Source organism: Carcharhinus amblyrhynchos, chromosome 5, assembly GCF_965287045.1.
Source record: "Carcharhinus amblyrhynchos chromosome 5, sCarAmb.v2.hapA, whole genome shotgun sequence".
NCBI classification, from domain to species: Eukaryota; Metazoa; Chordata; class Chondrichthyes; order Carcharhiniformes; family Carcharhinidae; genus Carcharhinus; species Carcharhinus amblyrhynchos.
The window spans coordinates 104,867,597-104,881,478 of record NC_137328.1 but is presented as its reverse complement, the minus strand read 5'-3'; the positions used below and the strand labels follow the sequence as shown (position 1 = coordinate 104,881,478).

Below are 13,882 nucleotides of genomic sequence, written 5' to 3'. Positions count from 1 at the left end.
TTTTCTGTTTTTAGTTCAGCAGTCCAGTGTTTTTGACAGCTCTTAGTCAAATGATGAGTAAATTATCTAATTTGAAAACTTAGTTGGGATGTGAGCACTTGCACCTTAAGATGGTTTATTTGAGAGAGTCTTTTTGTCGAAGGTTAAGTATGGGTGATCCGCATTGGACCCGCACTTGATTTGCTTGAGGTGAAAGCATTTTCCCACGAAACTCTCTCAATATTTTCTAATACCAGCTGATTCATTTTGAAATAAAGGAGGAGCAAAGGTAATTTATTCCACAGCGCTGCACGGTTAAATTTTTTATGCTGGGCAGCTTGAAACTAATTTGGGGAAGGATATTTTGCATAAAAAATTTTTGAAGAAACTGCCCCATTGTCATGTGCTAATATTTGGATAATATTTTTGCAGATGCCTTTTCACGCCGCGTGATTCTGCTGTAAATAAATGCCCGGGCATGAAGAAATTTGCAGCATTTTCAGTAAAGCTGTATGGAATACAGCTAATTGCACTCCTTTGAAGAACTGAATCATTTTAGTTATATAAATTGAATTCTTTTTGTTGTAAGCAATTATTCACTTCTCCAAAGGTGCTTCATAATGCATGAAATGGAGGAAAAAAAAATCCCGACTCTCATTGCTTGGGTCAGTATGATGCATTATATCAAGTATCTTTGCATTAATTGGATTATTTCAAGTCTCTTGTGTCACAACAGCAGTTTTCCAGGATTTCCAAAAGAACCCTTGCTCTTGTCAGCTAAACTGAGCACCAACTAAATGACAATTAACATGTTTTTGTTCACTGTGTATAACTAGTATAAAATTGTGGCAATAAGTTTTTAGACTTGGACAAAAACATAGGGCCATAATTTACAGTCAAGGTATAATGGTGATGTTGTTTGCTGTTACTTAAGCACCCTCAGGTGTGAATCAGGCTTGGTGTTTTTCCCTCCTGGTGCCAGGGTCAAGAATGTTGCTGAACAGCTGCAGATTACTTGGGCAGGATGAGCAGCCAGCAGCCTGGTCTATGTCAGTACTAACAATATAGCTAAAAGAAGGATAAGGTTCTACAGGCAGGGCTAGAAAAGAAGCTAGCGAACAGGACTTGAAGGCAGTAGTCTCTGGATTACTCCAGTATGATGTGTTAGAGAGTACAGCAATAGAAAGATGGGGAAGGTGAAAGCATGGCTGGAGAGATGGTGCAGGCTATGTGATAGAGGGGGAGGCGTGCGCACTTGCAAGCGAGAGGGGGAGGCGCATATGCATCCATGTGAGAAGGGGATTTGGTGTGTGTGCTTGAGAGGGGAGATGTGGTGAAAAGTTGCAGCATGCTACTGTACAGAGGGACCTGGGGGTCCTTGTGCACGAATTGCAAAAACCCAGTCTGCAGGTGCAGCAGATGATCAAGAAGGTGAATGGAATGTTGGCCTTTATAGCGAGGGGGATAGAATATAAAAGCAGGGAGGTCTTGCTGCGACTGTACAGGGTACTGGTGAGGCCGCAGCTGGAGTACTGTGTGCAGTTTTGGTCCCCTTATTTGCAAAAGGATATATTGGCTTGGAGGATGTACAGAGAAGGTTCACCAGGCTGATTCTGGAGATGAGGGGGTTAGTTTATGAGGAGAGATTAAATAGACTGGGTCTGTACTCGTTGGAGTTTAGAAGGCTGAGGGGGGATCTTATAGAGACTTACAAGATAATGGAGGGGCTAGATAGGGTAGAGGGAGAGAGATTCTTTCTGCTTAGAAAGGAAACCAGAACTAAAGGGCAGAGCCTCAAAATAAGGGGTGGGGGGAGGGGTGCAGTTTAGAACAGAGTTGAGGAGGAACTTCTCTGAGGGTGGTGAATCTCTAGAATTCTCTGCCCATTGAAGTGGTGGAGGCTACCTCGTTGAATATATTTAAGTCACGGGTAGATAGATTTCTGATAGACAAGGGGATTAAGGGTTATGGGGAGAAAGTGGGAAAGTGGAACTGATCCACTTCAGATCAGCCATGATCTTATTGAATGGCGGGGCAGGCTCGAAAAGCTAGATGGCCTACTCCTGCTCCTATTTCTTATGTTCTTATGCGCATGAATGCGAGGCGGGGGTAGGGGGGGAGGTGTGTGTATGTGCTTGCAAGCGAGAAGGGCAGATGCGTATGTGAAACGGTGAGGGGTGTGTGTGTCTGTGTGAGAAGCGGGCAGGTGTGTGATATGAGAGAGAAATGGGGAGGGGTGTGTGTGATATGTGTGAGAAACGGGCAGGGGTGTGTGTGTGATGTGGGAGAAATGGGCAGGGGAGGGGTGTGCGTGCGTGTGTGAGAGAAAGGGGGAGGGGGGTGTGTGTGTGAGAAAGGGGGAGGGGTGTGCTTGTGTGTGATGTGAGAATCCAGCTCTCCAGTAGCACTCCTAATAATTTGTATGAAATGTTCCTGGATATATTGTAGGGGAAAGAAGAGAGGAGAGGTGAGAGCATTGATTTAGGGAAAACATTACAGTGCTGGAGAGAGAGGATGTCCCAGACGAATCAAGGGCACAATTTGTTTGGGTAGAACGAAGTGGTAATAAAGGTATCTTTTACATTGCTTGGTGCATATAGACCAGGAATTGCAGGGTAATTTCAGAAAAATGCAAGAATGTTAGAATAGTTATAACGTGGGACTTCACTTTCCCAATCTATCTGAGAATTGTAAATACTGTAAAGGACAGAGAGGGACAAGAATTTCTGGAGTGTGCTCAGGGGTATTTTCTAGATGCCAGGTGTAGGTTCTCCCAGTGAGGAAGAAAGCACTGCAGCACAAGGTTCTGGGGACAGAGGGTGGCAGATAGATCAAGTGTCAGCTCGGATTTGTTTTTGGTACAGGGAGTGCAGTAAGTCCTCACATTAGGTTGTAATGTCATTTGTTTTTTTCTCTTGCTTCAGTTATCTGACTTTTTTTCAAACATCTCCCTGTCTGCTTCTCAGGGATCCTTACCTGCACCACGCTCCTCCCTGTCTGCTTCACAGGGATAAAAGAACAAAGAACAACCCAGCACAGGAAATAGGCCCTTCGGCCCAATGAGCCCGTGCCGCCATTTCAACAAAGCATTTTCCTACACCTACCCTGCCCCGTGTGTATGTGAATGGTAGCCCTATTGTAGTCAGATTCAGGGGAGGATAGTGTAGGGTCAATTTGGTATACCAATCAGCCTAAGAGCACATCTTTGGGGTGTGGGAGGAAACCAGAGCACCCGGAGGAAACCCACGCAACCACGGGGAGAATGCGCAAACTCCCACAGACACAGGCCCAAATCCATGTATCTGCACAGCTAGCAGTGCTAGTCACTGAGCTGCTGTGGTGCCCGTCTGCTGGTCCAGTTTTAAGCACACACAACGACACGAAGTACTAGGCCACTCTCGAAACCTGCACCATGCTCCTCCCTGGCGGAGGTTATAGTGGATGCCTTGGTGGTTATTTTCCAGACGTCGCTGGATTCCGGGGAAGTGCCGGAAGATTGGAAAACGGCTAATGTTACGCCGTTGTTTAAGAAGGGTGCCAGGCAAAAGGCGGGGAATTATAGGCCGGTTAGTTTAACGTCTGTGGTAGGTAAAATGTTAGAATCCGTCATTAAGGAGGAAATTGCGAGGCATCTTGAAGGGAATTGCTTGATAGGGCAGACGCAACACGGTTTCATTAAAGGGAAGTCGTGTCTGACAAATTTACTGGAGTTCTATGAGGATGTGTCTAGGGCAGTGGATAGAGGAGAGCCGGTGGATGTGGTCTTTCTGGATTTTCAGAAGGTGTTTGACAAGGTACCTCACAAGAGGTTATTGCAGAAGGTCGAGGGACATGGAGTTGGGGGTAAGGTGTTAGCGTGGATAGAGGATTGGTTGTCAAATAGGAGGCAGAGAGTGGGGGTCAATGGGTGCTATTCGGATTGGCGGTTGGTGACTAGTGGGGTGCCCCAGGGGTCGGTGCTGGGGCCTCAGCTATTTACCATTTATATAGATGATCTGGAGGAGGGAACCGAGTGCAGGGTGTCGAAATTTGCTGATGACACCAAGATTGGGGGAAAGGCAAATTGTGCGGAGGGTGTGGAGAGTCTGCAGAAGGATCTAGATAGGCTGGGCGAATGGGCCAGGAAATGGCAAATGGAATTTAATGTTGGCAAGTGTGAGGTGGTCCACTTTGGTAGGAAGAATGGTAGGAAGGACTATTACTTACGTGGCGAAAAACTGCAGCAGGCGACGGTGCAGAGGGACCTCGGGGTCCTTGTGCATGAGTCGCAAAAACCCAGCTTGCAGGTGCAGCAGGTGGTCAGGAAGGCGAATGGGATGCTGGCCTTCATAGCGAGGGGGATTGAATATAAAAGTAGGGATGTCTTGCTGCAGCTGTATAGGGCATTGGTGAGGCCGCAGCTGGAGTACTGTGTGCAGTTTTGGGCGCCGCACCTGCGCAAGGATATTTTAGCCCTGGAGGGAGTGCAGAGGAGGTTTACTAGGCTGATACCGGAGTTGAGGGGATTGAGCTATGAGGAGAGGCTGAATAAACTAGGCTTGTACTCGTTGGAGTTTAGAAGAATGAGGGGAGATCTCATTGAGACGTATAAGATGATGAATGGGATGGATAGGATAGAGGTGGAGAGACTCTTCCCGCTCAAAAAAGACAGTAGGACTAGGGGGCACAGCCTCAAGATAAGGGGGAGGCGGTTTAGAACGGAGTTGAGGAGGAACTTCTTCACTCAAAGGGTGGTGAATCTCTGGAATTCTCTGCCCGTTGAAGTGGTGGAGGCTGCCTCGCTAAATATTTTTAAGAAGCGGGTTCTTGATAAGAGAGGGGATTAAGGGTTATGGGGAGAGGGCGGGAAAGTGGAACTGAGCCACGACAGATCAGCCATGATCTTATTGAATGGCGGGGCAGGCTCGAAGGGCTAGATGGCCTACTCCTGCTCCTATTTCTTATGTTCTTATGTTCTTATGTTCACAGGGATCCTGACCTGTAACACACTCCTCCCGTTTTGCTTCATGGGGATCCTTACCTGTAACATACACCTCTCGGTCTGCTTCACAGGGATCCTTATCTCCATAACACTCTTCCCGGTCTGCTTCTCTGAACCTGACGTTATGCATGCTTCTGGCCTGGTTCACTTGTACACTAGCCCTTTTAAGAGATGAATAACTGAGGCACTCCAGGGATTGCTGATGGTTGGGAATATGCACAAAACTTTCAATTTAAGAGCGACCCCACAAGTACTTACCTTTTACAGCTCTTCTTTGAAAGAAATAGTCTGTAATATTTGCTGTGCAATAGTCCTAATGATGTGCATGTTGCCGTTTTACAAACAGCTCTATGTACCAACATGCTTCCAGCCCATTTAACACTATACTTTCTACGTATAGTTATATTACAAGGAGTTGTAATTTAATCATCCTACATTTGAACCTAATTCAGAGTTTTTCTTGTCATTGGTTCTTGTATGCAGAATTTATTAATGAAAAGTTCAACAGAGTAGCATCTTTTGCGTGAAGTTTGCTGATTTACGATGTAGCACATTAGTCAGTTTTAGTTTGAATAAAGAATTGACATGATAATCTTGTAGTGCCCAGTGGTAAAGGCCACGTACCCCTTCCCCAAAAGCCTTGGGGCCGATGCATTTTGAGTTTTCAGGCGCTGCTGTGCATAGAGTAGACCCAGGCCTACTTATCTTACAATAGCCTCAGCTTAGGCATTCTACAATTTACAAACAGTATGTTGCTGCTTCCTCATTTGTCAACTGTCTCTCATTCTACTTCTTACTTGTTAACACCTTATTACACCTGCATTGCCTTATTCACATGCAAGTGAACTGCATGGCCATTCAAGAAGAAATTCTGTTTTTGGATGGGAAATTCATTTGATTGTATTGCATAAAAGTTTATTCTAACAAGACAGAACAGGCATGCCAGCTTGCAGATTCTCAGTGAGATATTTCACTGCCTAGTTGGTTGACGGGTGGTGTCTGTGGTGATGTAGTATTGTACCTCTGCCAACTGCTCCTTTACCACCTTGTAATTTTTTGAGAGATTGTGCAGCTCTCAAATTAAGCGAAGTGTGGTTCAAACTTATTTTTTTATAATCATGTGGTCTACTGAGCAACCTCAGATTTTAATTCAGGTTCTTGTCAAATTTAGTAGTGAAAACTGAGAGATTGTTCACGATCTGTGAAAGAGGACTACTTTGCTTGGGTCAAAGGCCACTCTCTTCCTTTCCTTGTCCTTTCGAGTGACCATTTGAGAGCAGACCTTTTACATTTTCTAGTGTTTGTACTCATGAGTAAGAAGTCCCACAATAGATTAAAATCCAACAGGTAAATTTGGAATCACAAGCTTTTGGAGTGCTGTTCCTTCATTAGGTGACTCATGAAATAGCAAAGCAACCTGTATTAAATCAAAAGCTATGTAGTGAAAATGCATTTTCAGTAGTCCTAACTGGATCGTCCACAAGCCAGCCCTTCATGTCACACAAATATGTGTACCAGCAGCATGCTACATTGTAATACTCTAACCAGGTCATGATGGTAATAGTAAGCAAAGAAAGCTGACCTTCTGGTCTGCAGTACTAGTTTCTGCCCTTCAGAGCTCAGAACAGGCAATGTGAAACAGAAATTCTCATCTGTAAATACTTGGCTTCCATTCATCTGCACACTGGGGAAAAACTCAAATTCCGAACTTGATCAGCTGATTTGCAATTTTTATTGGAAAACCAAACACACAACAAGACCCCCAAAGACTTATGAACCACAAAAGTACATTTAATTATTTGGTTACCATAACTCGTGGCTTCACCAATCACATCACAATATTTCTTTTGGAAGTTGTTTTCAATGATAAACCGATAAATTGTTGGCAAGTGAATTGTGGCTTTGAATGTTCCTATTTTAGGTTGTTTGGAGCTTACTTGCAATGATACTGAATCATTTTGCAATAACACAATTTAGAATTTGAATGGGTTAGTTGTCTGATAGGCTAATCAAACTTGTTGAATTTAAACACGTTTCCGTTTGTGTGTTACAATTGTCTGTAATGAAACATTGTGTGGAATTAGGATTACTGTGTACAGTTCTGGTCACCCTATTATAGAAAGGATATTATTAAACTAGAAAGATTGCAGAAAAGATTTACTAGGATGCTACCGGGACTTGATGGTTTGAGCTATAAGGAGAAGCTGGATAGATTGGGACTTTTTTCCTCTGGAGCATAGGACATTGAGGGGTGATCTTGTAGAGGTCTGTAAAATAATGAGGGGTATAGCTCAGCTAGATAGTCAATATCTTTTCCAAAGGTAGGGGAGTCTAAAACTAAAGGAGATAAGTTTAAGGGGAGAGATACAAAAGGGTCCAGAGAGGCAATTTTTTCACAGTGGGTGGACAGTGTCTGGAACAAGCTGCCAAAGGTGGTAGTAGGAGTGGGTACAATTTTGTCTTTTAAAAAGCGTTTAGACAGTTACATGGGTAAAATGGGTGTTGGGGGATATCGGCCAAACACGGGCAATTCGGACTAGCTTAGGGGTTAATAAAAGGGGCAGCATGAACAAGTTGAGTTAAAGGGCCTGTTTCCATACTGTAATCTCTATGACTCTGAGTCTACTAAGTTTCATGTGTTATCAAAAATACGGGTGACATAATGTTCTTATTTGATAGGTTGAGCATCAATAGTGCTGTAACTCACACCACAAGCAAGATTGTTTCTTGGCTTAATGAGGTCTGGTCATTTTGTATTGTACTGTGCATCAAGAGGAATGCCGCTTTCCTTGTGTAAATGGCTGCAAGAACAAGATTACAGTAGTTTAATCAGTTAGATTTGCTTTTTAAAGTCAGGCAGGATTTATTACAATGTAAGCACGTCTATGCTTTGTAAAAGTGGTAAACACATTTCAGACTAAACTGAAATAAAAAGTGCCTGAAGGAAGTTAGAAAGTCACTCTAGATTTATCTGTGGCATTTATTTATAGCCACAGTACGTCTTTGTTTTGTTTTGCTGAGTCCATCTTTCATTTCACAGAGAAATTAATGAATGTAATGATTACATATATAAAACAAAATCTTGTGTGTCTTTCAGGGATTCAAGAATTTCCAGAAAATATCAAAAACTGCAAGGTCCTATCTGTGGTTGAGGCCAGTGTAAATCCTATATCAAAGTAAGTTTCCACTGACTTTTCCTCCAGTCGATTCATTTATGATCAACAGTTAACTTCTGTGTACATATTGGCATTTTATTTGTTTTGATGCCAGTTTGGAAGATCGATTCTGCTAAAATTATTTATATTTCAGACACCTTGCCTATTATCCACTTGATGCTTGCAGATTATTGAGTTAGAACATGCTGTACTTGAAATCTCTAAGATGCCCTTTGCAGAAGTTTAAAGTTGTATTGAGGGAATGTAAGATATCTACAAAAATATAAACAATATTTAAGTCTTTGACTTGTTTGTCATCTTTTTTGATTTGCTGAAGGATTTGGACATCGCTGGCTGGGCAAACATTCATTGTTCATCCCTAATTGCCCTAGAGAAGTTGGTGAACTGCTGCAGTCCATGTGTTGCAGGAACACCCACACTATCCCAGAACATGCGACAATAAACCAAATCAATCATAGTGCTGTTAGGAAGGGAGTCCCAGGATCTCGACCTAGTGACCAGCATAGGAATAGCGATATAGTTCCAAGTCAGGGTCGTGAGTGGCTTGGAGGGGAGCTTGCTAGTGGTCAGTTCCAATGTACCTGCTGCCCTTGTTCTTCTGGGTTGGAGAAGTTGCAGGTTTGGAAGGTAGTGTCCAGGAATCCAGGTGAATTGTTGCACTGCTTTTTGTAGATGACACACACGGCTGTTACTGTGTGCTGATGGTGGAAGGACTGAATATTAAAGGTAGTGGATGGGGTGCCAATCAAATGGCTGTCCTGCTTGGTTGAGAGTTTGAGTGAAGTTGGAGCTGTGCTCCTCCAGGCAAGTGGAAAATATTCCATCACACTCCTGACTTGTGACCTGCCGATGGTAATGGCTTTGAGGAGTCAGGGGGTGAGTTATTCTCTGCAAAATTCCCAGCCTCTGACTTAATCTTGTAGACACAGTATTTATGTGGTTAGTCCAGTTCAGTTTCTGGCTACTGGTAACCCTCTGGTATTAGCATGGTCACAGAATTTTAGTTTCTAAAAATGGACTAAGTTTTTATGAAGCCTTCCTTCCTCATTCTCAATTCTGCGTGCGAATACTTTTTGTTCCCTCCAGTGCTTTGGGCGTTATATTTGGTTACAACTTATGACTCTGGATCAGGCTTTCAAGTTGTTGTCATGGTCCAGTTGGGGGTCAGTAAGTTTTTTTTTGTAAGGTAGGCAATGTATGAGATTTAAGACATTTTACTAAGGGAAACAGGCACAAGATTCAGAAGCTGGGTAGTCAGCAACTTTTTCCCTGGGTGAAAGAATCAATTACTAGGGGGCATAGGTTTAAGGTGCGAGGGGCAAGGTTTAAAGGAGATGTACAAGGTAAGTTTTTTTTACAGAGAGGATGGTAGGTGCCTGCAACTTGCTGCTGGGGAGGTAGTGGAAACATGTGCAATAATGATTTTCAAGGGGCATCTGAACAAATATGTGAATAGAATGGGAATAAAGGGCTATGGTTCCTAGAAAGGATGGCGGTTTTAGTTCAGTCGGGCAGCATGGTCGGTGCAGACTTGGAGGGCCAAAGGGCCTGTTCCTGTGCTGTAATGTTTTTTGCTTTGTTCTTATTCCACACTCGTCTTGTACAAACAAAATAAACTTCAGTAAACAAGGTTAAAAAGATAAAACAATTTGCAATGTCTTGTACCTCATGTCAATTTTGAATGTTAGAGCACATTGAATTATCAGATAAATGTTCAAACACACTGCACTGTAAAATAAAAGGCAGATACAACCAACTCAGATCCCATGGATTTCTCAGCAACCATCCACATGTCTGTAAACTCTTGAGTCAACTATTCTTTGTTGAAAGTCTGTTTCTCTGAGGGTCAGTGAGTCTTCATTCTTTCCTTCTGAAGAGCTAGCATGGGATTTCCTTCCAAAAATGTCCCTACTCAGACTGTGCCAACAACTGCTCACCTCGGAGGGTTTCAGTCTCATCTTACTGAGACACTGATCCCCTGGATTTGTGAATTTACATTCTAGCACTAGCTCACAAGCACAACCCTGGCTTTTCAGCCATGCTGAGCAGAACCTCCAAAGAGTCACCTTTATCCCAGCATGGAATCACCAACCTGCTGTTCTTTCTCTGATCTCTAGGGTTTCTCCAGAGCCCTCACTATTTGAAGCCTGCCTACTGCAGCACTTCCGTTTTTTTTGGAACCTCTTTCTTCTTTCTGCTGCATGGTGGTACAAGCTGGTGGCCATCTCCCAATCGTTCCCTGCCTGTTTTGTTTTCTCTCTATGGGTCCTCTTCCTTTTCCTCTTCCTCTCCCTTCTCCCTAGGTTCGCTTTTTATGACTTCTCTCTGTCCCCACTCAGGGACTCCTCTCTGCTTTGGCACGCCACTCCTGGGTCCTGTGATGAGGTTTTTGTTCCGTTTTCTTCATCATGAAGATGCTCTAAGAACTTGTCCCTGGCAACTGTGCATACGCTATCCACTGTTGATCTGTGCATGCACGGAAATTCCTGAGGCCCGTTGGGACTTGTAGTTCCCAAACATTGCTTGTTGATAAAGTGGGAATATGACATAAATTTATGAGGCACAAAGATTAACAAGCGGGATACCCTCAAATGTGAAGTGGATAGGCCAAAAATATATTCAAAGTATAGCTTCGTGAAGAAAACTTGGCAGAAACAGCTATCAAGGAATAATGGGCTGCTTAAAGTGGAGGATATTCTGGTAATATTGAGGTAATTCCAATGATTTTTTTTAAAAAAAAATCAGAGCTCCCTGTGTGACTAAAGAATAAGAGGAAGCAGGCAGAGGTTAGGGGGATCAGCGGATTAAATACTAGGGGTTACGGGGATATGGTGGGGGTGGGTTGAGGTAAAATACACTGTTGGAGAGTTGGTGCAGACTCGATGCATTGTAGGGGTTCTATGAAGTCTTCAATTGGCTTAAAAATAGAGAGTAGTAAGAGGTGAGGTAAAACGAATGAGTCACCAAAAAGGGAAATTGTGCCTGGCGGAAGAAGGTACGATTGAAGTACTAAATGAGTGCTTTGCTTCTAAATTTGCTGAGATGGCGCCAAAAACAAAGTGATGTACTGAAAGGGCAAAAAGATCAGAGAAACCTTTAAGTTGATTAGGACTGGGTGGGTTGCATCCAAAGATGCTAAGAGGAGTAAAGGTGGAAATTCATGCAGTACTGACAATCCCATGAGGGCAGAAGGATAAAAAGGACATTTCATAGAATCCCTACAGTGCAGAAGGAGGCCATTTGGCCCATTGAGTCTTCACAGACACCACAGTTGCATCCCCATAACGTTACGTATTTACCCTGCAAATCCCCCGATGCGAAGGGGCAATTTAGCATGGTGTTGTGTGTTTGGACTGTGGGAGGATACTGAAGAGCCCAGAGGAAGCCCACTCAGACACTGGGAGAACGTGCATGCATATATACGTGCACGCACACACACACACACACACACACACGTGGCAAGTGATGGTGGCAAGATATGAAGTTTGCTGGTGGCAGGAAACAAAGTAGTGAAATTTTTGTTTAGACTAGCACAAGATAAATAGTGGCCTTCCCTAGGAGCCAGATCTGGACCCATGCTTTTCTCGATGTATAGTAATGGCTGAGACTTTGGTGCACAGGTCACCACTTCAAAATTTGCAGAAGACTTGAAAGTAATGTGAACTGCGAGGGGGATAATGATAGACAGTGGGGATAGACAGGCTGGTGGAATGGCATTCGGGTGACAGATAAAATCTAATGTGGAGAAGTGTGAACTGATAAAATTTGGGAAAAAGAATGCGGGGAGTTAACATAAAACAAAGGATGCGATTCTAAGGGGATGCAGGATCAGAGGGACCTGGGGATATATGTGCACAAATTATTAAAGGTAGCAGGGCAGAATGAAAAAGTGGTTTATAAAGTATATGGGATCACTTTTGCCAATAATGAATGGAAATAATACGTAGGCCTTTTAAAGTCTTTATACAATGATGGACTTCAGGGATAGGCCATTATTTATCTTGTTAGACAAAGCAAAAATTTCACTAATTATTTTCTGTTACCTAATGAGCTTCATATCTTGCTGTCGTCACCTGCCCTTTCGTCGCGCGGTTTTTAACTTTGCAGGTAAGCCTATTGTGTGATCTTTAGATGGATGTAACAGAGGGAAACTGTTCATCAAAGAAATCACGTATAAATCACTCGTTAACTCTGTGACAGCATTCTAGACACCAGACTTTAGGACGGGTGTTATGGCCTCTGAGAGGATGCAGTGGAAATTTACCAGAATGATTCCGGGTAATGAGTGACTTCAGTGGTGTGAAGAGACCCAAGTATCTGGTGGAGTAAATCAGGGAAAGTTTCCACTGCCTACTGGTTTGATACCCTAAATCCTGTTCTCTGGTTAAGTGTCAGACAACAGGTACAAAAATGTCTTTTCAGAATTGTCATCTGGAATGCAGGATCTGACAGGGTGATGGGAATGGGTTCAGTTCTAACTCCCAAAGCAGAACTGGATGTAAATTAAAAGGAAAAGTTTGCAGGATTATCAGAAAAAGAATGGTGGAGGAAAGATTGGTATTGATTGCACAGATTGTTCAAAGAATCAGAACTGGCACAGTGGACTGAATGGCCTTTTCTGCTGTAGGATTGTGATCGTGGTTGAAAAGGAATTGTTTGTGGGGGAAAAAATCAAATAGACGAACACGGCAAGTACAAGGCATGTGATCTGGATGGCATGCACCATAAGCTATTGATAGAAGTCAGAGGAGATGGCGGAAGCAGTGGCCACAATTTTAAACCTTCAAATTAACAAATTGTGCTGTGGAACTGGAGTGTAGCCAAAGTAATCCCTTTAATCAAGGAGGAAATGATGAATGAACAGCTTAAGTACAGACCAGGACACTTCATGTTAATTGTGCGAAAAGCAGTACACTTGACGTTAGTTATGGGCAAACAGTTATAAACCGTGATTCAAGTTCAAATTAATGAGCATTTAGATATGGTGGGTTAATCTAGGACAGCTGACATGGATTTGATAAAAGAAAATGCTGTTTGATTAACTTAACATGATGTGTCTCTAAAGAACCGAATAAGAAAAAAATTAAATAACCTAAGAGAAATACAGCAGCATGGGTATAAACTGTGTAGACTGGAAACAGTGTAAATGGCTGTTTTTTTTTCAGTTGGTGAAGGGTTGGAAGTGATGTATATGAAGCATTTGCTTTTGTTACCTTTATTTGACGTGTATGTAAAATATATAATGATTTGAATTGGACATGGAACTTGCAATTTCAAAACTTGCTGACAAAACAAAAGCAGATTTGGCAAATGACAGGACTGTAAAAACTACACAAATGCTGGCAGGCATATAAGGTGAGCTGGTAGGTATATAAGAACATAAGAAATAGGAGCAGGAGTAGGCCATCTAGCCCTTCGAGCCTGCCCCGCCATTCAGTAAGATCATGGCTGATCTGTCGTGTCTCAGTTCCACATTCCCGCCCTCTCCTCATAACCCTTAATCCCCTCGCTTATCAAAACCCATCAACCCGCGTCTTAAAAATATTTAGCGAGGCAGCCTCCACCACCTCAACGGGCAGAGAATTCCAGAGATTCACCACCCTTTGAGTGAAGAAGTTCCTCCTCAACTCCGTTCTAAACCGCCCCCCCTTTATCTTGAGGCTGTGCCCCCTAGTCCTTTCTGAGCGGGAAGAGTCTCTCCACCTCTATCCTATTCATCCCATTCATCATCTTATATGTCTCAATG

The 13,882-nt window shown here is 43.1% G+C and overlaps 1 protein-coding gene across 2 annotated transcripts in view; it reads left to right on the top strand.

Annotated features, from left to right (window-relative positions):
* erbin (erbb2 interacting protein) overlaps positions 1 to 13,882 on the top strand; it is a 242,877-nt gene that overhangs the window by 116,923 nt on the left and 112,072 nt on the right. For both annotated transcript variants that reach the window (XM_080189380.1, XM_080189379.1), the window contains exon 4: positions 8,058 to 8,136. In XM_080189380.1, coding sequence (XP_080045506.1) covers positions 8,058 to 8,136 — 79 coding nt within the window. The remainder of the gene's footprint in view (positions 1 to 8,057; positions 8,137 to 13,882) is intronic.